At 57.0% G+C, this 24,473-nt stretch overlaps 9 protein-coding genes and 1 non-coding gene across 10 annotated transcripts; 5 read left to right on the top strand and 5 right to left on the bottom strand.

Annotated features, from left to right (window-relative positions):
- Positions 1-783: 783 nt before the first annotated feature.
- B0I36DRAFT_62918 (uncharacterized protein) lies at positions 784-2,305 on the top strand. Its single transcript, XM_046163119.1, has 2 exons — positions 784-1,860; positions 1,936-2,305. The coding sequence occupies exons 1-2, from the start codon at positions 886-888 to the stop codon at positions 2,146-2,148; spliced, it is 1,188 nt and encodes a 395-aa protein (XP_046016329.1). The 5' UTR covers positions 784-885; the 3' UTR covers positions 2,149-2,305.
- An 834-nt stretch (positions 2,306-3,139) lies between these two features.
- B0I36DRAFT_371844 (Quinolinate phosphoribosyl transferase) lies at positions 3,140-4,140 on the top strand (the record flags this gene model as incomplete). The annotated part of the gene is made up of 2 exons (XM_046160055.1): positions 3,140-3,965; positions 4,043-4,140. The coding sequence occupies 2 exons, from the start codon at positions 3,140-3,142 to the stop codon at positions 4,138-4,140; spliced, it is 924 nt and encodes a 307-aa protein (XP_046016330.1).
- Positions 4,141-5,241: 1,101 nt separating this feature from the next.
- B0I36DRAFT_62930 (S-adenosyl-L-methionine-dependent methyltransferase) lies at positions 5,242-6,827 on the bottom strand. Its single transcript, XM_046163120.1, has 4 exons — positions 6,673-6,827; positions 5,837-6,617; positions 5,623-5,743; positions 5,242-5,432 (listed from the first exon to the last, which is right to left on the bottom strand). The coding sequence occupies exons 1-4, from the start codon at positions 6,691-6,693 to the stop codon at positions 5,378-5,380; spliced, it is 978 nt and encodes a 325-aa protein (XP_046016331.1). The 5' UTR covers positions 6,694-6,827; the 3' UTR covers positions 5,242-5,377.
- Positions 6,828-9,504: 2,677 nt separating this feature from the next.
- Positions 9,505-11,035, bottom strand: B0I36DRAFT_62949 (uncharacterized protein). The gene is made up of 3 exons (XM_046163121.1): positions 10,521-11,035; positions 10,348-10,453; positions 9,505-10,275 (listed from the first exon to the last, which is right to left on the bottom strand). Exons 1-3 carry the CDS (start codon positions 10,761-10,763, stop codon positions 9,716-9,718), a joined length of 909 nt encoding a protein of 302 aa, XP_046016332.1. The 5' UTR covers positions 10,764-11,035; the 3' UTR covers positions 9,505-9,715.
- A 1,139-nt stretch (positions 11,036-12,174) lies between these two features.
- On the top strand, positions 12,175-13,733 carry B0I36DRAFT_313548 (Six-hairpin glycosidase-like protein). The gene is made up of 2 exons (XM_046152638.1): positions 12,175-12,413; positions 12,508-13,733. Exon 2 carries the CDS (start codon positions 12,536-12,538, stop codon positions 13,667-13,669), a length of 1,134 nt encoding a protein of 377 aa, XP_046016333.1. The 5' UTR covers positions 12,175-12,413; positions 12,508-12,535; the 3' UTR covers positions 13,670-13,733.
- B0I36DRAFT_313550 (uncharacterized protein) lies at positions 13,712-14,105 on the bottom strand (the record flags this gene model as incomplete). Its single annotated transcript, XM_046152639.1, has 1 exon — positions 13,712-14,105. A coding segment is annotated over one exon (231 nt), but the record flags the coding sequence as incomplete, so codon positions are not given.
- On the bottom strand, positions 14,015-14,102 carry B0I36DRAFT_t49. The gene has a single exon. It is a non-coding gene; the product is annotated as a tRNA-Val (tRNA).
- Positions 14,106-15,757: 1,652 nt separating the features above from the next.
- B0I36DRAFT_235884 (uncharacterized protein) lies at positions 15,758-17,614 on the top strand (the record flags this gene model as incomplete). The annotated part of the gene is made up of 4 exons (XM_046149433.1): positions 15,758-16,413; positions 16,479-16,551; positions 16,639-17,245; positions 17,415-17,614. The coding sequence occupies 4 exons, from the start codon at positions 15,758-15,760 to the stop codon at positions 17,612-17,614; spliced, it is 1,536 nt and encodes a 511-aa protein (XP_046016335.1).
- Positions 17,615-18,562: 948 nt separating this feature from the next.
- B0I36DRAFT_358946 (N-terminal C2 in EEIG1 and EHBP1 proteins-domain-containing protein) lies at positions 18,563-20,335 on the bottom strand (the record flags this gene model as incomplete). The annotated part of the gene is made up of 2 exons (XM_046158048.1): positions 18,563-20,238; positions 20,323-20,335. The coding sequence occupies 2 exons, from the start codon at positions 20,333-20,335 to the stop codon at positions 18,563-18,565; spliced, it is 1,689 nt and encodes a 562-aa protein (XP_046016336.1).
- Positions 20,336-21,503: 1,168 nt separating this feature from the next.
- On the top strand, positions 21,504-24,440 carry B0I36DRAFT_212568 (ribonucleases P/MRP protein subunit POP1-domain-containing protein; the record flags this gene model as incomplete). The annotated part of the gene is made up of 3 exons (XM_046148938.1): positions 21,504-23,986; positions 24,080-24,228; positions 24,337-24,440. Coding segments are annotated over 3 exons (2,736 nt in total), but the record flags the coding sequence as incomplete, so codon positions are not given.
- Between the last annotated feature and the right edge of the window lie 33 nt (positions 24,441-24,473).

The raw sequence follows: 24,473 nt of genomic DNA on the forward strand, positions 1-24,473 counted from the left end.
GTAATAGATATGTATATGCCACGCCAACCGGACCGTCAAAACTTCGTCAGGTTTGTTGCAGGTCTCGGGATGGAGGATGATGGGATTTCAACGGGAACAAGTTCCTGCTTGACCGACTATTTGTAAAAAGATTCCAAAGAAAAGTTCACACGTTGGCAGAACAGCTCGACACAGCTCGGGAGGCGCAAGGGCCACCCAGGGCAAGGAGATGCAGCATCAGTCGCCTGAGCCACAACACAGCCAGGGACATACGTCGGGACAAACCTCATAATAACCACAGCAACGGCGGTCGACTTTTTTTGTTTGTTTGTGCCAGGCAACCACGTCGGATAACCAGCCAGTGTTGTGGTGAATGACCCTGGCGTGGATTTACGGCTGCCTGATCACAATGGAGTATCAATCGTCCATCGACTTCCAAAAATCACCCGCCCGAGTGATTCGCTGGATTGCTTCGCTCAATGACAACATCCGACTCCCGGGTGAGTCCCCAGGTCTCGATGAGCACAATATGACCGAGGATTTGTTTTGTTTATTCAGGTTGTTTGCGTGGCTATCTACCACCTGCGACTCCGAGGCCGCCAAACAGTGACCGATTGCGACCAAACAGACATTCTGGACATTCGGAAAACCGCGTCCTCGGATGAAGACCAGAGCGAAACGACAAAAGCCTCGTTGGAGCATAGTCAGCTTGCCTTCCAGATACTTTTTGCCCTTGTATCAGAGCACGGCTCACCTCATCCACTGTCTCCCGCCCGCGCATACGAGTGCTCCCTCCGGCGCCTCTTGCCGGCCTACTGCAAGAACAGCCAAGACGACTGAAGACAGCACGATTTCATTTGTACACCTTGCATCAAGATATCGCTCCACAGATACGCACACGCAACTATGCCACTCTCGTTGCCATCGCCAGACCGGGCACCCAAGCACGAGCGAGAACCAGAACCGCAGCAAGTGTCCGCCGAGACCATAAAGGCCCAGAAGAGCACTCCCATTTTGGAAACTCTCAAGACATTTGCAGTGCACTCGCCCATAAGCACGTCGTCCACAAGATCCTTTTCAATGCTTCCCACTATGCCAAGGTCCACCTCGGTAGCAGGACCTGCCACCTCGCCGACGACTCCGTTCATGCCTCCAGCAATCTTGCCAGGGGAAGCATTGCCAGGGAACTCAGGGATGGGAGGACCAACGTCATGGCAGTGTACAAGATCTCTTCCCATCAGGTCACATCCACGGTCGCTACCGTGTTTCTTCGATCTAGACAGCCCTCATCTGCCTTTGCATGCCGCGTCGCATTGCTACACAAACAAAGCATCGACTGACAGGTGTATCACCACCGAGGGCAGGAACGAGATGATATGCCGGTTTCGCGCCATCCATAGACCTCCGCACCTGCTGGGCCCCTCAGAACCTTTGAACTTTGCTGCGTACGGAGACGTGGTGCAGGACACGCCCGAGCATCTACACATCAATATCCGTTTCGAGCACCTCCACATGGTCCATGCTATCAAGCAGGCGTGGGTAGAGAGGTATACTCAGCCAAATGCCGAATGCGTCTTGCGGCTGGGCGAGCCGGTCATGCTTGACGAGGTCAAGCATGAGATTCATCTGAGCATGACACAACCTGCCGACCTGATAGGAGCATTGATGCCCAGGACTGAGGAGGCTGGAGAAGCTGTGAGCGTCCACCACCCAGAGAGCGTGCATGACATGGGAACAGCCCCGGCACCAGAGACACCACTGGTCGTTCTCGGAGAGTCTGTTCACAGGTGTGGACGTTTCCCAACGAGGCCAGCACCGCTGTCTCTGAGTCCGGTTTCTCCTGCTTGGATAGCCTCAAAATCATCCATGGTTGACGCAAGTGTAAGAGCAGCAACTCCTACCTCCTCTGACGTGGAGAACCAGACCCTAGACTAATCCGGCCGGCGTACTCGATAGACACAAACCGAACGAGGAGATGATTCCGTAGGAGAAAGTGAAGTACAGGTCGTTGCATGTGACGATTCTCGAATCGTAGACATGGCGGTGGAAGGCGTCGAAGTAGCCTCGTCACCGCAAGCAAGGGCTGCAACACCTGTGGTGTCGGCTGGTGGCATCGTGCTATATCCGAAGAAGGTCGAGTCGTGGGCCGAGATCGTCAAGAAGTCGTGACGATAGATTTGCCAATGGTGTCTGGCACAGGCAGAGAAGAAGAACGGGGCAGGAGGCTATGCGATGAACCAGTGTAACCCATGTCTAAGACATCGATGGACGATATTGAGGAGACCACGGGGGCATACCCCATCAGCTATGTTGATGAAGCATTCTGGTCCCTCTCAGCGATGCAATCTGGTCAAGACGAGAAGAATGAACTCGCTAATGAACAGAACGTTGCAGGGAGACGCTTGGGTTTCGGAGGATCAGTGACTGGGCAGAGGTGAAACTGCGAGGTTTGCATCGTGTATGCGCCCTCAGAGTAAGCGGCTTAGGTACGTTGCGCACATATCTGGGTTGCTCCAGTGCGCCTTCCTTGCACGTCTGCCCATGAAACCCGGGCAGGAGCTACTATCTTGCAACCCGACTGTTCCCTTTTTGTCCAGACTGAGCACATGCAACTCTTGAATGCAACCATCTCCTTCAGATCACGCACTTGGCTTTGTACAATGGAACCCGCAGCATTTTGCGCGGCAACGCCTGGCCGAGGCTGATCCGGGCCTGGGCCTGTGACTTGACTCCCCACACGCAGCTGCGTCAGGGTGCAAGGACCCCGCGGCATCTGCGACTTCGGCCCCGGATCTCCCGCCGGAAGGGTGCAGCTTCCGACTCGAGCCGGCCCTTACACATGCCACCGCCCTCGAAATCTTGCCTTGTCACTCCGGCGGTTGGCAAGCTCAACCCCCCCGTATTTATTCTAACAAGAACATTCTCTGTACTCACCCGAAACACGGAGACCCAGCACGTCTCTGTCTCGGCAAGCCATCGACCGGTGCTCGCTCCCTCCTTGCTCAGCTGCCGACGCAAGCCGCACCCGCACCTTCCGCACCCCCCGCATCGCAAGAGCTTTCGACAGCAGCCAACGGCTTGCCCAACCGCGCATATCCCTTGAGCTCGGAAATCAAGCTGAATCCTTCATCTTTATCGTCTCCCACCGACGCCCGCAATCATGCCCGATCACGCCATCCACCAGGGCTCTCTCGAGCACCTCCTGCCGCCGAGCTGGAAGGCCACCGTCACAACCTGGCTAGCCGAGGACACGCCCTCGTTCGACTACGGCGGCTTCGTCGTCGGCGACGACACCCGTACCGCCACCCTCTGGGGCAAGAGCGCAGGCATCATCGCCGGCGTCCCCTTCTTCGACGAGGTCTTCCGCCAGTGCGGCTGCTCCGTCGAGTGGCACGCCCCCGAGGGCTCCTACGTCGACCGCCCCAAGGACGGCTCCGGCAAGATAAAAGTCGCCACCGTCACCGGCCCCGCCAGAGGTCTCCTCCTCGCCGAGAGAGTCGGCCTCAACCTGCTGGCGCGCTGCTCCGGCATTGCCAGCGCCACGCGCAACCTCGTCCTCAGCCTGCGCAGTGCAGGCTACCGCGGCGTCCTGGCGGGCACGCGCAAGACGACCCCCGGCTTCCGCCTCGTCGAAAAGTACGGCATGCTCGTCGGTGGCGCGGACCAGCACCGCATGGACCTGAGCAGCATGATCATGCTCAAGGACAACCACGTCTGGAGCAGGGGCAGCATCACCGACGCCGTCAAGTCCGCAAAGGCCGTCGGCGGCTTCGCGCTCAAGATCGAGGTCGAGGTGCAGTCCGAGGAGGAGGCCGACGAGGCCATCACCGCTGGTGCAGACATCGTCATGCTGGACAACTTTACTGGCGCTGGCGTCAAGGTCGCGGCAAAGAGCCTGCGCGAGCGGTGGCGGGGCAAGCGCGAGTTTCTGATCGAAGTCAGCGGCGGTCTTCGAGAGGACAATGTGTTCGACTACGCCAACAACGGTATGCTGTCCTAGTCTCATGGGGCCCCGCGCATTTTTCACGACTCTAACGAGTTCCTGGCTGACCATATCACCTAGACATTGACATCATCTCGACGAGTTCCATCCACCAAGGCACATCTTACGTCGACTTCTCATTAAAGATTGATCCTGGCCAAGCGACAAAGGCCAAATAGTGGGGTCGAAATCAGTAGGAGGGTTAAGTTCTTTGCACAGTCATAGCCGTCGCACGTGTAATGATAGTAACCGCAGCAAAAGGTATATAGCTGCTTCGGCGCAATCGATAAATTATGGTAGATGAGCAGTTGTCCGTGGCAAACCGGGCACAATTCTGGAACTGAGTCGAGTCATGGTAGTTTCCAAGTCTTGTGTCTATCGTCTCTCTTGCGCTGCCGTCACGCCTACACTGGTTCCGGTTCTTCGGCAGAGCTCTGCCTATGGCCAGTTAGTCCACCAGGACGTCTCGACTCCCTGCGCCCTTTCTATCGCCTTGGCAGTTGAGCCCCCGCTACCTTCACCTTGAAGGTAGCCGAGCAGCTGTCGACGCGGGACCTTGGGCGGCGATGGCCTTTCAAGGTCGCATCAATGGTTGTTACACCGTCGGTGCTGTTGATGTGGAGCCTGTCTGCCCAGTGATCCGGGGCAAGAGAGAATGAGTTCCTCACATTTGAAGTTACAAACCCGGAATCCTTCTCACATCTCGAGTTAGTCGGCCTCTCCTGCTGCTGCTGTAGTATGTCGTGTGAACCCCCCCCCCCCTCTTTGGAGTAGAAGGCAGTGATTCAGCTCTGCCTAGGAGGGTGCCAGTGCTTCCTGCTTGACGTTTGCCCAAACGCAGCTGGATAGAACACACGGTTCTGCATTTTCAACAGCTGAAGGTTGCATGGGATGAGGACGACACACATCCAACACCACGTCCGACAATGGGAGCTCCCCAGCCTGAGCAGTGGGTAGTTGGGGGCATCATGCTACTACTACTGGCCAACAACCATACACTCTCTGTGACTCTGCTCTGTGCTAGAGGACGTGCTTCGTCGGAGCTGCAGACGGGTCAAAATCGCGAGGAGACTCTGGCGCTTGCTCTTGCCCGCGGCGATTTCCACATGACCAGCAGCATTGCTAGGGGTGGCCGTGTGATGTGACTACTTAAAGTAAGTACTTCTCGCCTGGAAGCACGTTCCCCGACTTTGGCAGCCAGAGAAATCCGTGCAGCCTTGGCGCAGCGTGGAACCTGGTGCAGGGAAAGGGTGCACGCTCTCTGCTAAAGCTTGCACAGCACTACCACGGACGATCGTCAAAATTTGGCATGCAAGTGCGGGTGAGGTCATCCGAGGCGGTCGCGCTAGATTGGTGTAGGTGTGTGTAGTGTACGTAGTGTAGTGGCAGCTAAAACCTTGGGACACAGGCTTTCCTTCAGAGGGGTGCTAAGTCGCTGGTCGTGGTTGGTCTCCTAGCCGTGGTAAAAACCCTGGAGCAACGAGATTCGGCCATTAGTCACAAAACCTCGCTGATCACTAAACCTCCAGACTAATGCAAGGGCGGGGAGAGGGGCTTGCGGGGCTTTTTCTGCAAGATATTTTGTGTGTGTGTGTGTGTGTGTGTGTGTGTGTGTGTGTGTGTGTGTGTGTGTGTGTGTGTGTGGCAAAGGGTCTGCTTACGCCATGACATATGGTTTTGACTGTTGCGAGTCGAACAGCTCCCGCTTGATGGCGCTTAGTTGCTCGTCGAATGCTTTTTGCTCGTAGCCGGCGCCGGCGAAGATCATGGTCGAGTGATGGCCTATTGATAGACACAGACAAGAGTCAGCGACAAGGCGCAGATAAGAGACGCGCCACGCACGCACACACACACAGAGAGCACACGCTTTCCTACCCAAATATTGCATGACGAGGTTGTTGACCAGCTTCTGCCGTTGCCGAAGCTGGTCGTCCTTTGCCCAATCCCCAATCGGGAGGATCTCCATGCGCTGCTTGACGTTTTCGAACCCGGCGGCATGGAGCCATTCCGGAAACTTTGGAGCCGGATCAAAGTCCATGTTGACTCTCTCGTAGAGGGTCCGAAACAGCTTCGTGAAGGAGGGGCATATATCCGCGTCGTCAAACTTGCCGTCAAAATCGTGTATCGTGGTTCGCATCTCCGTCATCTCTAGGACGCCGCCGGGCTTGAGTTTTCGAAACGCCTGGCTCACCAGACCCGGCCAGTTCCGGATGCCACCCGTAATGTCGCGCATGTGGACAAAGTCTGCATAGTCGTCTGCCATCTCCCATGGCTGCTCAATGTCCGCGATGAGGTACCGAACATTACCGGGTACGACGCTGCTCTGGATCTTGGAGATGTCGATTCCCATTATCGTGGAGCCAGGATACCGGGCCGCCATCTCGATGGCCCACACCCCGGTGCCGGTGCCAATATCCACGATTGTTTTTGTGTCGGGCGGAAGGCGAGTACTAGTCAGCGCGCCTCCAAGACACGTTCGCAGGAGCTTGTGGCGTGCGTGCATGTGTCTCTGCTCTTCCTCGTCAAAGGGCACATAGATGTTGCCCGATGCGTGGAATTTGTGACCATATGCTTCAAGGTACTGCCCACTCTCGTCCTCTGCGTAGTGGACCATCGCAGAAGAGTTGCAGCTCTCTTCATTTGCGGCTCGAGTTGGCTAGAGATGGTCAGCTCATAAGGCCTTTTCTGAAACGAGGGACTGAGGTGCTTACTTCGGGTTCGTTTTGTGACATTGCTATTTCGGGATCGTTTAGGTGGGCAAAACGTATCTGGCAGCCAGTGATTGGTTTGCGTGCTTCCAGCCAGTATTTGACGTCAATCTGGAGTTTCCGAACGCGGGTTTCCTGGTCGCCAGGTGCAAAAAGTGATGATAGAAAAACTGCTGCCAGGCTGGATGAAGATGAAGGATCTTTTGTTTATCTTCTGGGCACAAGGGTTGACTTGACGGAAGACCAATAGGCCTGACAAAGCCGGGGATGCTGGGATGTTCCGGGACGTTTAATGCAAAGCGGCGTCCGGGCCACCCGCCGCGTGACTAGCGACGACAGGGCATGCAGGCATGCATGCCTAGAAGCTCACCATCCTGGGAGTGATGACCAGAGGCAGGCGGATATGCCCCGAGGGACCTTGATAAGCTGCGTTCTGTGAATGGATTTTGATAATCTTAAGGTTTGGGCAGGGCATGATCGGATAGACTAGTAATCCCTTCCGCCCGTCCGCGCGCGCTATTGTCGTCAGGCCATGGAGGGGTCCCGTGGTTGCTTGCCGAAAGTGGAAACGAAGGAGAACAACCCTGTAATAGAATCAAGAAGACGACGGGGAAGGATTTCACAAGCGCACAGCCGTGTGTGGCCGGCTCTGCCGAAGCAGCATGGGCCGTTAGCTATTAGCTCAACGTCGGGTCGGAGGCAATCCCGACTTCAGGCTCCAGGCACTGACTGCACTCTGATGATGTGGCTTCTGCATCTTCGGCAGATGACAGGTCCTGGCGTCCGACTTGGACTTGATGCAACATTCGACGTTGCCACCACATTAAGGCAGATTGCGCTGAAATTGCCCGTGCGTGCCCTACCTCACACAGAGCCACTACACATCCATAACAATTCATTGGCTGCCAGGTCTGTTTGCGCACGGTTGAGCTGCGAACCGGGGTTCCCTCTTAAGTGCTCGACTATCCATCATGAGAAGCGGGTGCCTGGGCGACGAGCACATCACGCCTGCGCTTGATCGTTCGTGTTGTCGGTGTTCGCCGATGCGGATGTTGGGCCATTGACATGGGCAATAGTCGACTGCAGAATGCCCCCACCCCCTGCAGGCAAGGGTAACGCATGTTTCATCCAACAGTACAAGCGGCCGTCGACATATCAACGAGTGTCTACTTGACATCGGGCCTTGTTTTTGTTGGTGGAGGTAAGACGAAGGACCCTGACTTGCCATGGGCCACGTCCTCAATGTCTCCCGGCCCCCCCTTAGGCAGCCAGGGTTCGCATCGAAGGGAAATGAGGTTCTGTTGCACGGCAGGGTTCCCTGCCAGAGGATCCGCGAATGTTGGTTTGTACAACAGCCCAGGGCTGCAGGGCCGGCATACTCGGACCTGCGGCCGAGTCGTTTGTCGTGACTGATAGGGTCGCCCAACTGGTGCCGGAGATTGGCGTTGCAAGGAATGACGCGTGAATCCATCAAGACCCCCATGCTTGCAGCCACGAGCCACGTGCTACTAGGGCGGGCAGGCAGGATCGGAGCGGATCAGGAGCCAGGGGTTGTTAAGCGCGGTCTCGGCCCCCGCTGCAGTGCATACGCAGTATGTATTGGCGAGGAACCCCTGCCTGTGCTGGAAATTATTGATATCGAATAGGCAGCGTAGTCTGTCCGCCCGAGGATATTGGTTGCTCGTGATGGGTATGGCATGGCCATCTCTGCAAGGCCATGAGTGACGTCTTGACCAACGGTACGAGCCGCACCTTGACACTAATGCAGTGTCGTCACCCTCGAACAGGTGTGCCAAGCCTCACCCTGGCCATCAGTTCGACATCACCCGCCCGGTTTGTCCCTGGCGCGGGGCATCGTCGCTCCTGCTGGCATGGCCTGTCAAGCAATGTCTCAGCATTCCCAACAGACCGCCTCTGTTCTGACGGCACAGGCACAGGCACAGGCACGCGGGAAAGCGCGGCCGTTGGCCTACCTACCGTGTGGTGCCATGTGGCTGATCAGTGCGGCTAGTCATCGATATATCGACGATCATGCGGGCGTGCAGGGCCTACGCAGTAAAGCGGTGCAAATCGTGTGCAGGTTGCAGAATGCCAAGACCAGGGCGGCAGTGCTGTGGCAGTTGCTCGCCGGGAAGTGGCATGACAACAACACGACCAGCCGCCCTGTCAATAGCTTGCCGTTGGTGACAGGCTGCACCCCGGTCGACGGTCTCAGGTGAGCTCGAGGTGGAGCGCGAGGCCGCCGTTCTAGAAGTATTCATCTCCCACGCATGTAGTTGAGACATGTGTCGATCCTGTTTTTTTCTTTTTTTTTTGCTTATGGCCAGGAGTTCTTTCTGGTGGTGTGAGCATCCTTGTCGCCTCGATATCTTCCCGCGTGAAAGCAAGCGTTGTGCACACATGTAGACCAACATTTGCTCAGCCAAGATGATGTTGCCTGTGCCTGCTGCGGGTCGAACAGACTCGTCATTGTAGGTTCCGTGACAGGCTGGATGGCTGGAGGCAAATGAGATCCTGTCTTGTACTCCGAGCCAAATTACCCGGCAGATAGCTTCAATATGCCTGGCTTCGAACAGGAACGCAGATTTTGTTGCGGCAAGCTGGCATTCAGGCATGCATCTCATTACACAAGGGACGTCTTTGTACAATTTGTGGGAGATGTGGCTGGACCAGCGTCATGAATAACTCGTGTCCACAGCCGTTCTACAATCCTGCACGCAGTCACAACCTGCTAGTGGGCTTGAATATTGTAGTGACCTCTGATGTCCAGCGGTATTCCACGAGCCTAGTGCTGCCCTTGGTGACAATCACGTCCCTTTCTGTCGTCCTCTCATACTTGTGGAAGGGTGACTTCATGTCCGTCACTCCTCCCGTGCTAGCACAAATTCCCTCCGACGCATCCTCGTTGGTACAAGGAGATGTCGCTGTGTTTTCAGCTGCCGAACTCGCTGTCTCAATTTTCCCCCTCTCGCTACTGATTGCCGATTTATTTCAGCCTGTTCAAACTAGCCTAAATCGGCATTGCTCATCGCAGACGGTCCCGCTGCTAGCGGTCGCTGCGTGCACGGTCTGAGCCGTCCCGGCCGCGGTAGTCGACTGGACTTGGGCTCCGCCGGTAGTCATCGCGTGGACTTCCTCGGCGAGGCTGCCCATTGCCCCTTCGCTTGGATGGAGAGCGCGACCTTGAGCCATGAGAGTCGATAGAGGGACTGCGTCCACGACGAGGCGGCGGTGATCTCGACCAGCGATCATTGTAATCATCTCGTGGACCGTTCCGCCCACCGTGATTGCCGGAGAACCTGGGCGATGGTGGACCCAGTGGTCCACGCCTGCGACGACCTGGACCACCTCTTCCGCCGCCACCACCTCCTCCCCTTCCTCCACGGTATCCATCCCCGGCAGGGCCGCGTGGCGCGGGCTGTCTTGGATCAATATTCGCGCCGCGACTCGCGGTCGGCGGAGCTGGGGAGAACTTGCGCCGCGGCAGGACTATCGAGACGTTGATTACGGAGCCGTCCAGCTGCGCTTCATGCATGTGTGCTATGGCAGCCTCTGCATCGGCTTCTTCCTCGAAGAGGATGTACGCAGTGCCTCTATTTGTGTTGACTGGGGGAGACTAGTTAGTGAGTGTGCGTCAAAGCCCTGGATGAGGTCCAACTTGAAATAAAGGTGACCTACATTGCCGGTTCATAGGGAGGTCAAGATCGCGTATACGACCATACTCGCCAAATATCTCGCGAAGATGGTCTTCATTGATTGTCTTTGTCAGACGTTCCACCACAATCTGCGCCGCACCTGATGGTTAGCACTGCTGCGAAGTCGATCCCTGGGAGAGAGAGGGCTGTGTCTACCTTTGTACTCCCTCGCAATGGGCTTTCGCTCCGGCCCCTGCTCCTGCTCCAACTTCTGTCGCGACTGTCACTGCGACTGCGACTGCGATACCGCCCATTACGCCGCGACGCCGGTGAGGCCGATCGTGAATAGGAGCGTCCTCTCCCACTCTGAGCTGGTGATGGTGATCGTGTGTAGCGAGAGCCACGTGATCTCGGCGTCAGCGAGCGAGAACGCGAACGCGATTGTGATCGACTATCCATGGCGACGGTAGACTTGGACCGTCTTTGTAGGGTGGTCGCTGTTGTGAGCGGAAGCTGAAGTGCCGGGTCGCCTGGTGAGTGTGTGTTGCGCCAAAGTCAATCAAGGCAACCAGTCCTAGCTGAGGCTTTGCTCAATGCCACAATCGCCGTGACAAAATCGGAGATGATATAGCCCTGCAATCTTGAGAGGACGGTGAAGTTGCAGATGTGAAGACCCTTTGATCATTCCAAAATAATTTGATGCCTGCACTTTGCGCACACGCACGCGCACGCACGCACGCAAAGCCAGAGCGCGATGTCATCGCTGACAAGGGGACCCGCAAGCCCTGACGGCAAGGCCCCACTCCCCCCGCTGGGAGGGCACTATTCGCGTTTCGGACACATCGGCTGCACTGTCCCAAAAGCGAACACTCTGTGTCCGAATTCGCTCGAGCTCAGCAGTGCAAACACAAGAACCATTTTGTTTGCAAGGAAGTTTCGTGCGAAGACGAGAGCCTTGCGGAGATCAAGAAGATCTGTATTATACGTTTGAAGGAGAAGAAGACGATTCTCCGCCGCTATGAATAATGTGCTGCGCACTGCACAGGACTACACTCACCTCACCCTCTGCTGATGACGACTGGGCAGACATCGTTTCTCGAAGGTAAGCAAGTGAGTGCTGGCCGGAAGCATTTTTAAGACGTGAGGAATGACTTCTGCCTCAGTATCGTGGTAACGGACTTGGTGAAGATGTCGTTCTGGATGGCAAAAGATCAGGTACAAATACTACCGTCGGGCTCGAGCTCCGAAGGCCTCGCAAAAGATGGGGATCCCACGTGTTGCTCCGCTGCGAGAACCGTTTGGGCCTTTGCCGTAAAACTGGACTAAAGTTGAGCACATGAGCAAGTGCTTTGCACCTCGAGAACAGAGGCAAGTCCTGTGGTGGAAGCTGCATGCGCAGTAGCGCACGGCTAACGATGTGCCGAGGCGAGCATCATGATTGTTCCGCACGTCAAGAGTTATTTTGCCGGTGACGCTACACGGGACAATGGGGGCCGACTCTTTCGGGGGTCGCCCCATGCGACCCCGAAGTGTGACTGACACAGCACACCACAGCACACAATGAGCGGCGAGCCCCCCGCCTGGATGCCAGACAGACTCGGGAGCTCCGGGGCTGGCAGTGTGGAATGTGAGCTCAGGGACATTAGCAAAGAGAGCTTACATCTTTAATTCAACATGTCCAAGTCGCTGTCCTAGCGCACAATCGCGGGCTGGGGACCCCGCGGGGCGAATGTGGAGACGCACGACCATCACAAGCAAAGCAAGCGCCAGCACAGGGCCAAGGAGGACTGCTGAATCGCCGAAACGGACCGCTTTCTGTGTGCAAAGCCTGATGCTGTGCCACGGCCAAGTGGGTGACCCGCCAGTCCAACATCCCACCAGGGGAAGATTTGCCCGAGGACCGGGTCAGCCATTGGGCCCCAATTGGCAACAGAGCCGACATGGTTCTCCTCATTTGCGCCGTGCGGAGATGCATCGTCGTGTCTGGGCACGCTAAACCACCCGCGCCTGAATTCCCAAGGAGAGGGGGAGGGGCAGCAAAAAGATCACGGGAGGGCGCCAGACATTGTTTATCTGCTCTGCCAGGCTGTGCAAGAGGCATTCAAGAAGGTATTCCACGCTCCACGTGTAGCAACAGCCCAACATCTCGACAGCAGACAACAAGCCAGTCAGTCCAGTAACACCACACTTACAGCCACACAAGACACGAACAGACAGACACACCCGCCAAGATGCCTACCGAGCTCCACGGCATCAAGGCCGCCGACATCCATGCCAAGGTGAAGCTGCTCATCGACGGCATGGTCAACATCAAGGACAAGACTGGCGAGTTCCTCATGCCGCTTGCCGACGGCCGCATCATCGACACAAAGGGCTGGAACGACTGGGAGTGGACGCATGGCATCGGCCTCAATGGCATCTGGGCCTACTACAACATCACCGGCGACGACAAGTACCTCCAGATCATCGAGGACTGGTTCCGCAACCGCTTCGAGGCCGGCGGCACCACCAAGAACATCAACACCATGGCCGTCTTCCTCACCCTCGCCTACGTCTACGAGAAGACGGGCAACAAGACGTACCTCCCCTGGCTCGACTCGTGGGCCGAGTGGGCGTACCACGACCTCGAGCGCACAAAGTACGGCGGCATGCAGCACGTCACCTACCTCTCTGACCACCACCAGCAGCTCTGGGACGACACCCTCATGATGACCGTCATGCCCCTGGCCAAGATCGGGCTCGTCCTCAACCGCCCGCACTACGTCGCCGAGGCCAAGCGCCAGTTCCTCCTCCACATCAAGTACCTGCTCGACCACCGCTCGGGCCTCTTCTACCACGGCTGGGTCTTCAGCAACGAGCGCGGCGGCGAGGGCCACAACTTTGCCGACGCCCGCTGGGCCCGCGGCAACAGCTGGCTGACCATCGCGCTGCCCGACTTCCTCGAGCTCATCGACTTCCCCCGCGACGACCCCGTGGCGTCGCACCTGCTCGACACCCTCAAGGCCCAGGTCGAAGCCCTGCAGCCCCTGCAGAACCAAGAGTCCGGCCTGTGGCAGACGCTGCTCGACCACCCGATCGAGTCCGGGTCGTATCCAGAGGCCAGCGCCACGGCGGGCTTCGCGTACGGCATCCTCAAGAGCCAGCGGAAAAAGTACATTGGCAAGGAGTACCAGGACGTCGCGCTCAAGGCCATCCGCGGCGTGCTCGACAACATTGACGAAAACGGCGAGCTGCTCAACACGTCCTTCGGCACGGGGATGGGCATGGACCTGCAGCACTACAAGGACATCCCGATAACAAGTATGCCGTACGGCCAGGCCATGGCCATCATGGCGCTGACGGAGTATCTGAGGGTGTACTACTGAGGGACAGTGGAGGCCATACGGAAAGTAGTTTGAAAATTACAATAGACTGATTTTTTGTCTTCAACATTTGAAATGAGCACAATGCTCAATTGTGCAGTACAGAATTCGTGTAAACCGGATACTGGTCGGGGTTAATCAGCTCTCAGTGGGCCGAATAATTATCATTGAGGTCAGTACCACAGGCTGCAAGACGTCCATAAAAACACCCACACCAAAACCAAACATTGTCAAAAGAAAAACACGAATAATAAAGCAACACACTGTTTTGACGACAGACAGCCTCATCTGGGTTGTGAGGAAAGAGCAAAATGATGGGGTCCAATCTGACTAGAAGGGCAAAAACAATGATCGATGGCGGGCTCGATCCGCCGACCTTCAGTGTTCACATTGTGTAATGTTAGACTGACGTGATAACCAACTACACCAATCGACCGTGTTTGTTGAAAGCAGTTTGTGCTTATCGTGTAATATGTTGGATTGACAATTGTGATCGGCCAATTCTGGGCGGCAATCATTTCGCTGCTTTGCCATGCGCACGAGACACGTTCGTGGGTCGACGAGCATTTCCCTGAATATTTTGGCTCTCTTCAAAGCTATTTTGTGATGGCACAGCGGACCGCAAAGTTCTGTGGAGTTCCGTATTGCGATCTGCACATCCGCAACTAGGAAAAGAGCTCCGGCTTGGGAGGTCTGTTGTCATCACACGATAAATTGCGGTCCTCGGCCACTGAATCGCCGAGCAACCACAGCATTTGCTTCAGAGCCATGACATACACAAGTCAGCCAGGGTACAAAAGTCCATCAACGAGACCCGTGACCGGCCTCAGGGGGCCCCTGGGAGTCTGGAGAATGCCTGCACTGATCAGCATTGGGGCACTCCAGGTCCACCGTCCCAACCCCTACCCCCCGGCGAACAAATGACGGCCTCCTCACTGGTCGCAAGACCATTACGTATTGGGAAGCTCAGAGTGCTATGCGCGCTCTGCCAACTGGCTGATGGTTCATGTCGTCGCTGTAGTCCGAAAGCGAACAGGGCCTTGCTCAAAGTAATCCTGTCGGATCCGGATCAGCTTGCATATAAGCATGTCGAGTCTCCTCCGTCCCACAGCTTGATGGTGGAAGGTATATATTGCTCTTCTTTGCTCAAGGCCAGACTAGGCTCGGCCAAGTTACAACTCATCACCACATAGTGACCAAGCGAGCACGACCTGAACCCCGACCTGTTGGAGATGGCAGTCCACCCTCAGTCGATCCGATCACGAGACTGGTACTACGACCCGAGGTTTGTGGGAAACACCTGGCAGGGGCGTCTCTGTGACGAGTCGATGCTGGCCTGCAGAAGCAGCTGTGATGCGCCGCCCGCTGGCCGCCGAATGCAACCCAGTTGCGTGAAGAGGCCGGGTTCCCCGCAAAGAGACCCTGGCACGCCGTTAACAAGCTCGACTCATGCCTGTAACCCTCCAGTCCAAAGCGGCAACGAACATCGCATGGTTCCTGGCCCTGCCTGCTGCCTCGACCTGCTGATGAACACGAAAGGCAGTACCCCATTGGGCCCCTCATCAGCCAGGGTCCATCTGCCAGGAGAAACAAGCATCGCTGCTTGTGCCTCTGCCCGCTCGGCACGGACAGGCCTCCGCCTCAACAATTTCTTCCAGTGTCACATGCCTCTCGGCTCGTCTCCTCATAGATCGCCTGCTATAATCAACCATATATCGCCCTCTTCCTGCCAGTAAGCGCGGGCAGCGTTCCATTGCCAAGGCCGACTGTGTGGTGGCTTTCCAGGTATGCCCGTGAGAAATGACGGCAGAAGGGTCACTTTGTGGAGAATCCATGTTCTTCCAACACGCCATGGCGGTCAGTTCTCGGGTTTTGGGCGACCAGCCAGTCGATTTGGGGGACAGAGTCGTGTTTTCCGGGAGGACCATGCTGGCAACACCGATCGGACACGGAGTGGGCCAACGCGGCCATACAAAGGGCAACATAATCCCCTTCGTGAGGGCCCAAGATTCAGAGAGGCCAACACAAGTATTGCGTCGTTGTGGCACCAGATCCCCTTTCTGAAGCCCTGGGCTCTCGCCAGCACTCGCGATGGTGTCTCTCCGTCATGTTCCAATTCTCGCCGCTCTGGCACTCGGCGCATCTGCTGCGCCCTACAACACCTTCGACGGTGAAGGCTTCCCAGCATGCAACGATGTCGCCGCCGTCAAGTGGCCTAGCAGCGTTGACGAGATTGTGTCTCTCGTCAAGGGCGCTGCTGCCAGTGGCACTCCCCTCCGTGCTTCTGGCAAGGGCCACATGTGGTACGACACCATGTGCACCGACGACCCGAGGACTGTCGTCGTCCGCACGGAGAACGTCAACGGAATCTCAAACTTCACCCTCGAGGAAGGCGCCGAGTCCGGCTCTGTGGTCATAGAGGCTGGTGTTACATTCCTCCAGCTCGCAGAGTACCTCCACGACAACGGAGCATCAATGGGCTACACACTTGTCAACTGGAACATCACCATGGCTGGTGCTGTTGCCATGGGTGGACACCGCTCCTCCCTCCGAGAGGACTCCATGGTTACCGCCGGTGTCTTGTCCTTGGACATTGTCAACGGCAAAGGCGAGCTCGTAACAATTGACCGAGACCAGAACGACGATGATTGGCTCGCAGCGTCGACATCGTTGGGTCTTCTCGGTGTCATTGTCCGGATGACTTTCAAGATCTACCCCGACTTCAAGGTCTACGCTATGCAGAAGACGTAAGCATTAGAATCGCCGCCCTTTTGCGTATCTTTGGTGAGACCTAACCTGGTGATGTGCTTAGCTTGGATGAGGAAGAAGTCTTGAACGGCGATATCTATGGGTTGATTGCGCCATATGCTACGGCAAACTTCTGGGTAAGTCCTTGCGAATTGCAGTTGTCCATATTGGCTCTTGTATCGGCCTACAAAAGCTGCTTGCTGATTTCTCTCACACAATATTAGTGGTGGCCATACAAGAAGAAGTTCCACCACCGCTACTACGACAAAGTGCCTACGGAGCAGAGCTCTCAAGAAGGATTTCAGAATACCTTCTCGCTCGACGCCATCGAAGCTACCGCCGCGAAGGTTGTCTTGGAGAGCGGAAAGTACTTTTATACTTCCAATCTGCTCTTTGAGGAGATTACTTTCAGCCAGTGGGAGAAACCAAACTTTCGGGAAAAGTCCACCAACAAGGATATCGAGTCCTTTCCCGTCTATGGCTGGAACTACGACGTACTCATTGGCGGATTATACCCCGACCAGAAGCCGGAGTGGGAGTGGGGCCTACATGGCTATACTCTCGAGCTCGCCTTCCCTATTCCTATGGCTAACAAGATGCTGAAGCGCGTCCGTCAGCTATTCGACGCCGAGAACAAGAAGCTCATTGTAATGTCGTCTACCTACCGTAGCGGCATCAACATCAAGTTTGGAAAGGCCTACGACGACTTCCTGGGCCAGGTTACTACCAACACTGCGGACGGCGCGGACTGGTCTAAGGGCGCCATCATGTTTGACTTCCCGTCCTTCCACCCTACTTCGGGCGACGGAAAGCGCTTCAACGAGCCATTCTGTAAGTGCGGCCTCCTAGGAACATACATCGTGCCTGAATCAGTCTCGTTTGCTCCTCTCATAGCATTTTCTTCACTCTCATTTACCCCCCCTTATTCCTCGAAGAGTACACGACGCCTCATGGTTACTGCTTCATGGATCATAGCTGACATGCCACCAACGACAAACAGACATCAACCTCGCAAAAACTCTCATCAATGAGTTCCCGTGCCGCCCGCACTGGACCAAGAACACCCGCGAAGTCTTCTCATTGGCCAAGAAGAACATCGACCCGGGCCACCTGTCCCGCTTCAACGCGGTCCGTCAGAAGTTTGACCCCGAGGGTATCTTCAAGAGCCCTGTCGGCGAGGCCCTGGGCTTCTACAACTAGGTCGCTCATTGTTACTGCACAATATGAGCCCTGTGCTTTCTAGCTGTAGACCTGCTGCATTATGCCCTTTGCAGTTAGTCTGCATGTGGTGATTGTCTCGCGAAGTAAGGCAGGGAACCACAGACGGATCGTTATATAGTACCTTATACTTACCCTTGCTGTGTACATAATCAAGCAATACAAATCTGTGTTTATGCCGCTTGATCCGGCACTTCCTGGACTGTGAACGTCTGATTAGGAAGCCTTTACAACTACCCTGAGGCAAAGCCCGATTCAAATGGTTACACATGACTACACATCGATCCCTAACTGGTCAAAAAGAGCGTACTCCTGGACGTCCCTTTTCACCGTGAATAAGATCGCATTGTTATGCTATTTCCACTGCCTGAAAAGGTTGAACACCATAAGAGAGGGCATGCATAAAGGAAGCTCTCGACCAGGCTTGAAACGCGGCTTATATCAGCCCAAAAGCAAGTTTGCCTACTTTAGTAATTCCAAACTCTACTCTCTTTTGTTATTACAACTTTTCCAGCCAAATGCTTGTAAAAAAAAGAAAAAACGCCTCTGAACGCCCCCACGCTGTATATCCTGCTGGCGCTTCCCCAGCATAGTAGTTGCAAGTACATTACCCGTCCCCGTGCGCGCGCCTAGGAGCTTTCAGCGCCCTAGCTGTCGTCGAAACGACAAAGGGATAGGAGAGAAGAAGTAAGACAAACCGGAGAAACGAGCAAACGACTGAAAACCCACTGGCAGATCAATCAGCCGGCCGTTCGTAGCAAATGAGGCCCACCTTGTGTCGTACGCAGAACCCGCAGTATAGATAGGTAACCTGGTAGGATCAGTACAGGATGACACCTCTACCGCATCTGAGCTCGCAAAACGGTTCTGCAAAATAGTAGGTTGTGTTGGCCCCATTGATCCACCGCCGCCATTCCCTCCCTCCCTCCCTCACTTTACCGCCCCCGGAAGCTTCCACGCGATCAAGTCCTCTCTCATATCCTCCTCGCTGCACTCACGGCTTCGATGCCTAGAATGATGACGGCCATTATGGTTATGGTTGCGGCCGTTGTGGCTCAACATGCTGCCCATGCTCCCGCTCCGAGTCCCCCCAGCGTCATTGCCGCTGCCACCATTGCCATTGACACCACCACCCGCGCTGTCGTCTTGTTGCCCCCGCTGGCCACGCAGGCCGACGCTGCGCAGTATACTCTCGTTCTGGCCCTCAACGGTGACCTCGTGGTCGGCCAGCCCTGACCCACGCGTCGGCGCAGATGGGATCGAGGTCGGATAGCGGTTCGCGCCGCCTCCGCGGTGCCTGCTGCTGTGCCCGTAACTGCCGCTGGGTATGCTGAGACCTGGGCCGTTGTCGCCGCCGCCGTTGTTGCGGCCCCATATGTTGGTGACGGTCAGTGCGCTCTTGTCGCTGCCGCCGCTGTGCTGGCGCATGTGCGAGCGTGCTCTCTGAGCCTCGCTAGGACGCAGCGTGGCAGAGTTGAAGTCGTCGCTCGGCGAGCCGCTGCCGCTTGTCCTCGCGCTCGTGTTGCTCTCGTCGTCGCGGAGCGCGCGCCTGTGGTCGTGCCGCGGCGGCGACTTGTCGAACCTCTGATCCTCTCTCGGCACACCCGTGGTGTACGTGGCTGGGTACAGGGCGCTGCCGCTGCCGTCTCCGCCCATGAATATATCCTCGATGCACTCATCCGCGGGCAGCTCGCCTGGCATACACGAGTAGCTGGCCGCCAGCGCTCGTCGGTACATGTCGACCAGCTCGGTCGCATCGTGCGAGCCGATGATGCTGAAGTTGCTGGTCTCCCCCAGGCTGGCGGCCAGCGCGGACTCTGTCGAAGATGGCTCGGCAACCGGCAGGCTGTACGACTCCTGGTCGCCCACAATACCAGCGATCCCGCCAAACATGGGCGCGGACCTGAGTGGTGGCGCGGCGTAGTTGCGATCGCCGTCAACCTGGACCATTAGAATGCCAATCTTTAGCGTGCTGTTGATCTTGCAGTCGTGCATGAGGTACCGCCTGATGATGCCCTCCTCCACAATGGGGTCGTCCGGTAGCTCGTTGCGCTCGTCTATGGCGCGCGAGACGTCTCCGGGACCAAGATCGCCCGAGCTCGAATACGACTTGGCGCTGCCGCTCCTTCTATGCCGCGAGACCCCGTGGCTGCTGTGGAGGCCGTGGGCTATCTTCTCCTTGGCATTCTCCATGCCACCCACCACCCTCGAGGCGCCCACCGCGCCGACGCTCCTTCTGCGGCTGTACACCTCGCTCTCCTCGACGTACTCGCTGAGGTTTAGCCGGACGGTGCCGATGGTGCCCTTGTCGGGCTTCACCCCCGGGGGCGAGGGGAAGTCGTGGAGGACCTCGAACTCGATGGCGCACTCGGCGAGGTTATTGGCGCGGTCGATGGCGATGCGGACGGGCACGACCTTTGTGTAGTTGTAAGTGGCGCGGTGGGTGAGCCAGTCGGTCGTTGCCTTGTCGGTGCGGCCGCGGTGCTCCGCATGCATCGAATGGGGGAGATGCCATTTCACTGTGGACGAGCCTTGCTTGAACGGCACGTTGCTGAGGTCGTAGATGGTGAGATGGAGCTCGAATTTCGGCTTGCGGCCCTTGTTGACTGCAGAGGACGGGAAAAAGATGTGTTGGTCAGCTCAGGCCTTCTGGCGTACCACCAGCTGCACGGACGGCGTGGGGCGCATACTTAAAGAGGCCATCGTGACGGGACGGCCGGCGCGCAACCGGCCTGACCCGGTTCATCTATGTCAAACCGCGCACTGAATAGAGGTCGCTGCAGTCGAATGCTCAAGTTGGTCTTTGTCGTGGCGGCAGGTCAGAGTATGGTAGTTGCCAAAAGATGTTCTTCGAGGGGAGGGTTGTCGCAGGATCCGAGGGAGCCGAGACGGTCGAGCCTGGGGCTGAGCTACTAAGCTTCGAGGTGGCAGATAAGCTGACAGGGCGGGCAGGCGTGAGTGGTGCGTTTGATTGCCGACTGGGCCTCGCCCTTGTGAGATGGACCTTGGGGACTGGGCGCAACAGCGGTTTTGGCTATTTTGATGTGGTGGTGAGTTGGGAGTGGCAAACGGCCACGACAGACAGATGATCCAGACGGGAGGGTCGAGGATACCAGACCCCCAAGACGTCATCCTTGCAGCGCGGATCCGGCCACCTGGGCTGCCAAATCCAGCCACGCCAGGCACTCAATGTCTGCTCGCCAAAAGGGGGGCTCTCGGGGCGCGTTGGCGCAGAAGCTTGGCGGTCCCTGGGCCCCCCACTCCAGGGCTGGCGTTGCCTGTGCACGCTAAGTACCTTCAGGTACGTACGCTAAACGTACCCTGGCTGGGCTGGGGCATGCCCAGCTGCAGAGCAACGACCGCGGGAAAAGCTTGCGGCGATCCATCACCCACGCGGACTGGATATCAAACCACACGTCCAGCGCGTGGGCTCGACAGCAAAGCATTGTAGAGGAACGACGCATCAAGCACGTGTTGCATCATGCAATATCTCACGTGAACCCACTGCAGGCATCGTTGATGGGGACTGATTCACCACGAAGGGGGAGAAAAAAGGCAGGCCCATAACACAATAAACATGGCGCCTCAGCAGAGCAACACCCAGCCACGGGCTCAAGAGCGCAAACGGCCACCTCAAAGCAGCCTCAATGCTGGGCCACCCAAAAGGCCCAAGCCGGACAATGCCAACGCCACCCACAAGGTTGTGCCCATGCACAACAAGCAGTCCACTCCTAGGAGTACGCCATCGGGGACCAGCACGCCAACAACGTGGCCTTCAAAGGACTTCAAGGCACCAGCAGGTCAGCCGGGCAAGGGCCCTCAAAATGGCGGAAATCCCAACAGCAACAACAGCCATGGCCGCTTCGGGCCCCGTCCGACCATCAGAGACGTCCGCGCCATCGCCGTCAGCAAGGCAGATCCGGCAGTCCAGGATGGGCAGCTCAACGTGCAGTCTTTTATCGACGCTCGCTCCTTCGAGCTCAAGGCCCTGACAGAAAGCATGCGCCGCACAAAGGCCTCGAGCACGAGCCGGGCCTTCCAGATTGTGCCCATCACTCTGCGCCGGCGGACGGCAGCGCACAACCACAAGCGCGTGCCAAAGAGGTTGCAGCCCCGAGCCAAGAGGGAGATGGTCCAGGACAACACACCGACAGTCAACTCGAAGACGAGGAAGCCGGGATCCACGCGCAATCGGCTGAGAGCAGAGAATGCGCGCCGACTGGGGCTCCTGGCCAAGCGGAAAAAGCTGCTCAAGTCCGAGAAGCCTGGTCTGGACAAAAAGACGCTGTCACTGAGGGCTGCCAGGCCCAAGATCCGCAGGAACACGCTCAACGACCCGGTAGTGACGAACCGCAAGTTCAGGAGGCGACAGATCAACAAGACCTGGCTGCCAACGCACCTGTGGCATACGAAGCGAGCAAGGATGACGGAGCCCTCCAAACCTCTATGGAGGTTCGCCATCCCCCTGACTCCTTCAAACAAGTCATACAGGCCTACACACCGTGCTCAGTTTGATCGCGGCGCTCTAGCATGGGATATGAGCTACATCAGCACCATCGGTCTAGCTGGCCGACTGAGCGGCGTGCGGAACGTTTTGAAGGCCATCGGCCTGAACCACGACAGGCTGTGGGACGACAGAGGAGAGCGGTGGCGTGCCGGTGCTGTGCACTGGACCGGTCTGCTCAAGAAGCAAGTAGCAGGCGCGGCAACCGTAATTGCGCCGGCCACCGTCATCTGGAACCCCGTCGGGCCATCCGAAAGCGGTGACGACGACATGGAGAAGCAGCAGAGACGGCTCTTCATTCGCGTGCATCCATCGGCATTTTTCGACACTTTTGACGAGCTTCTGCGCTTAGCAAGGACCAACAACCCGCGCCCATATGTGGAAGACCTACGCTACGAGATAGGGGCCATCGACCTGGTAGGTCCCAGTTCGACCGAAGCTCTGATGGCCATCTTGAAGCCTCATGCAGAGGACACGGCGAAGTCCCTAGGCGAAAAGTTTCAAACGCTGTTTGGGCTCAAAGACCCGGCGTCTCTGCCTTTGGGCTCCATGTTCGCTTTCTCGGCAGCCGATCCACGATTGCGCTATCCGTTCCTGCCCCGACGCCATATCACTACCACGGCCGAGGGCGATGCCCAGGCGCGCAACAAGCTGTATGAAGTGCTCAGCACCTTCCACAAAGAACCGGCAGGTGGCGCAATGGCTCTTTTCGATCGCGATGCTCGCTTCAAGGCATCACGACTCCCTTCCCAAAAATCTATAAATCGTCGCAAAAGCAAAGGAGCTCCTGGCGCACCGCTCAAGACAACTCCTGAGGATCCTGCGATACCCGTCATAGTCCTCGCATCCCGCCATCCCACCGACCCGCAAGCACCCGGCGTATGGTCGGTCCTGCTGCCGTGGAAGTGCGTGTTGCCGTTCTGGTATTGTCTGATGCATTACCCATTATCAACTGGAGGCAACCCCCAGTTCGGTGGGTTGGATGAGCTTCGCCAGCTATCGTTCGAGCGCGGCCTCCCGTGGTTTCCTGGAGATGTGCCGGGCACGAAGGCTGGAAATGCCTGGGAGCTCGAGCAACGCGACCTCAGACTCAAAAAGTGGCAGCGCATGCCGAAAGGCAAGCGGCACAACTATGAAACGCTTAATCTTGGAGGCGGGCGCAAAGGCGAGATCGGTCCAGGCTGGAGCTGTGCTTTCGAGCTGCTCTTCCCGGGGAATGGGGCCGACGAGATACCAGGAAACTCAGCCACGGCTGAACTTGATGTGGACATGGAGGATGCCGAGCCCAAGGCAGCTGGTCCAGTCTCCGTACCCTCAAACGACAATCCTCTTGGAAAATTGTCATTCTTGCCAAAGTTGGCCTTCAACACCTTGTTGCAACAAGACTCTGGGATGCAAATTTCTACGGGGAACCTTGTTACAATCAAGATCCGTATGATCACTAAAGGCACACCTCTAGCCTGTGCACGGATCTATCGGCTGCCAACGGACTTCAAGCGCCTGGAAGCCACCCTAGATCAAGAATCGGCAATGGATGCTGATGGGCCGGTTTCGAAACCAGGGTCTGCCGACGTCCCCGCCAGCTTCCCCGTCTCAGACCAACAGCAATCATTCAGCAAAGCTATACCTGCAGGACAGCTTCACGAGCAATGGCTGTCGCTTCTTCCCAATCACAACAGGAAGAAGCCTTACCCCAACGAGAACAACAACTTCAATGGCGCCGCCGCCACCACCGTAGCCAAAGCTAGCAGACAGAGGCCCTTGACAGTCGAAGATCGCCAGCGTCTCATCGCGCAGCAGCTCACCGCGCCCCTTGCGGCGTCTCCGGCCTCAGCCGCGCGAAGCGCCGGGTTCTTCCCGCCCAACTCGGCCCTGCCGGCAGGAACCCTCGCTTCTCACGGCACCCAGCAGTCACCGTCCCTGTCGCCTTCGCTGTTGCTGAGTACAGGACAGCCGATATGCCCCGACGCACACGACCTCATTGGCTTCGTGACCAAGGGCGAGTTCAACCTACGTGACGGCCGCGGCGAAGGCATTGGCAGTCTGTCTGCCGTCCTGGCGGCGGAGGAGTTGCGGCGATATGCTACCGCCGGTGATCGTGGTGTTGCAATCACTGGGGGAGGCCAGGCGAACGTGAATGCGAACAAGGGAGGAGCAAAGAAGAGCGGTAAACCGAGCGGAGCCCACGGCCGAGGAGGAGGAGGAGGAAGAGGAGCTGCTGGTCTGGGCGACATCGCTAGCCGGCTCTGCGTAGTGCGCAATGTGGGCGAGGACGTTGGGCGGCTGGCGAGATGGGAGCTCGTGGGCTTGTAGATAAGTTTCACGGCTGATGTGCCA

The sequence above is a fragment of the Microdochium trichocladiopsis genome (genome assembly GCF_020744255.1).
Source record: "Microdochium trichocladiopsis strain MPI-CAGE-CH-0230 chromosome Unknown B0I36scaffold_2, whole genome shotgun sequence".
Lineage (NCBI taxonomy): Eukaryota > Fungi > Ascomycota > Sordariomycetes > Xylariales > Microdochiaceae > Microdochium > Microdochium trichocladiopsis.